Source organism: Octopus bimaculoides, chromosome 27 (genome assembly GCF_001194135.2).
Source record: "Octopus bimaculoides isolate UCB-OBI-ISO-001 chromosome 27, ASM119413v2, whole genome shotgun sequence".
Taxonomy (NCBI): Eukaryota; Metazoa; Mollusca; class Cephalopoda; order Octopoda; family Octopodidae; genus Octopus; species Octopus bimaculoides.
In genome coordinates, this window is record NC_069007.1 from 4,309,168 (window position 1) to 4,310,864 (window position 1,697).

General features: G+C 40.8%; 1 protein-coding gene across 1 annotated transcript in view; it reads left to right on the plus strand.

Annotated features, from left to right (window-relative positions):
* The first annotated feature begins 5 nt into the window (after positions 1-5).
* The window catches only part of LOC106868880 (SCO-spondin), a 19,543-nt gene continuing 17,851 nt past the window's right edge, over positions 6-1,697 (plus strand). Inside the window, exon 1 of the mRNA XM_014914329.2 lies at positions 6-760. Within this exon, the coding sequence (XP_014769815.1) occupies positions 6-760 (755 nt within the window). The remainder of the gene's footprint in view (positions 761-1,697) is intronic.

Below are 1,697 nucleotides of genomic sequence, written 5' to 3' on the forward strand. Positions count from 1 at the left end.
CTTCCATGTCTTCAGCTACAAAAGAAATAATCACTTCAAAAGGAGAAACATCTTCTGTATCAACAGCAAAAGAGGAACTGACCACTCCAGCAAAAGGACAAACATCTACAGCATCTGTACAATCATCTGGATCTACAACAAAAGGTGAAGCAACCACTCCAGCTAAAGAGCATATGTCCACAGTGCCTGCACAATCTTCAAAGTCTACAGTCAGAGGGGAACTGACCACTCCAGCGAAAGGAACAGCATCTACATTATCTGTACCATCTTCAGGATCAACAACTAAAGTTGAACTGACCACACCAGTTACAGGCAATCTATCTTCTGTATCTACTCTATCTTCTGGATCAACTACAATGGAAAGTAAAGTGACCACTCTAGCTAAAGGACAACCATCTACAATCACTGTGTCTCCTTCTAAATTTACAGTTAGTGAAGAACAGACCACAGCATCTAAAGGACAAACTGCGTCATTACCCGTATCTGTTCGTGGTGTAACACCAGATGAAAAATTGGAACAAAGCACTCCAGGTAAAGGCCGTGTATCTACAATATTTGTACCTACTAATCAAGGCACACCAAGTATCGTTGGTCTGACCACTCCAGCTAAAGGAAAACCATCCACTGTTTACATACCTACTCCTAGAGTTACAGTTAATGAGGAAATGACCACTGCACCTACTTCAGACTTTTGGAGTTTGTGGACATCTTGGTCTGACTGTTCTGTAAAATGCGGAGAAGGAGTTCAAAGACGTAACAGGTATAGTGTTTTAGATTTTATTTTACTTTATTTAAACCGTCTTTATTATGTGGGAGTTCCCCCAACATGTCTTCGTTCACACACATATACACAAAACACTTTCTAGCGGACCCTTTTAGTGGTGCTACTCATTCATCTATTCCTCTCTCATCCAGCCACCAATTTCACTCACCACACATATTTTCTCCCCAACATCTGTAAACGAACTCCCCACTCCTGTGACCTTGTCGTTGCCCTCTGCAACTTTCCCACTGAATTTACTTCCAAATACATAGACTAAGGCTTCTCATCTTTGGATGTGGCTCTTCCATCACATATGCACAATACTATCAAACCCCTCTGCCGCTTCACGCTTTTAACCAGGAACATTAAGTTCTTCTTTACTGTCATTCCCTGTGGTTTCCTAAACCTAAAATACTCCTTTTAGTGCTGTGTCATGCTCAGATCTTGAAACCCTATTTTCCTCTACCACACTGAATTCCTCCTTACTTGGAGTGACATGAGAGCCAGGATGGACCTCAACTATGCAAATCTTTTTGTTGAATTCACTGAGGTCTAAATTTTTACCTGGTTCACCAGATCTACTCCCACAGTTACATGGTCATTATGTTAACAACTGTACTAGCAGAGCAGAAACTTACCTGTAAGCAGGGAAAATTCTGGATATTGATCTTGGATATTATACTGTTATGCTGTATAGTAGCCAACTATTTTACACAATAAGGTGCAGTTGTGGCTGTGTGGTAAGTAGCTTGCTTACCAACCACATGGTTCCGGCTTCAGTCCAACTGCGTGGCACCTTGGGCAAGTGTCTTCTACTATAGCCTCGGGCCGACCAAAGCCTTGTGAGTGGATTTGGTAGACGTAAACTGAAAGAAGCCCGTCGTATATATGTATGTATATATATATATATATATATATATATATATATATATAT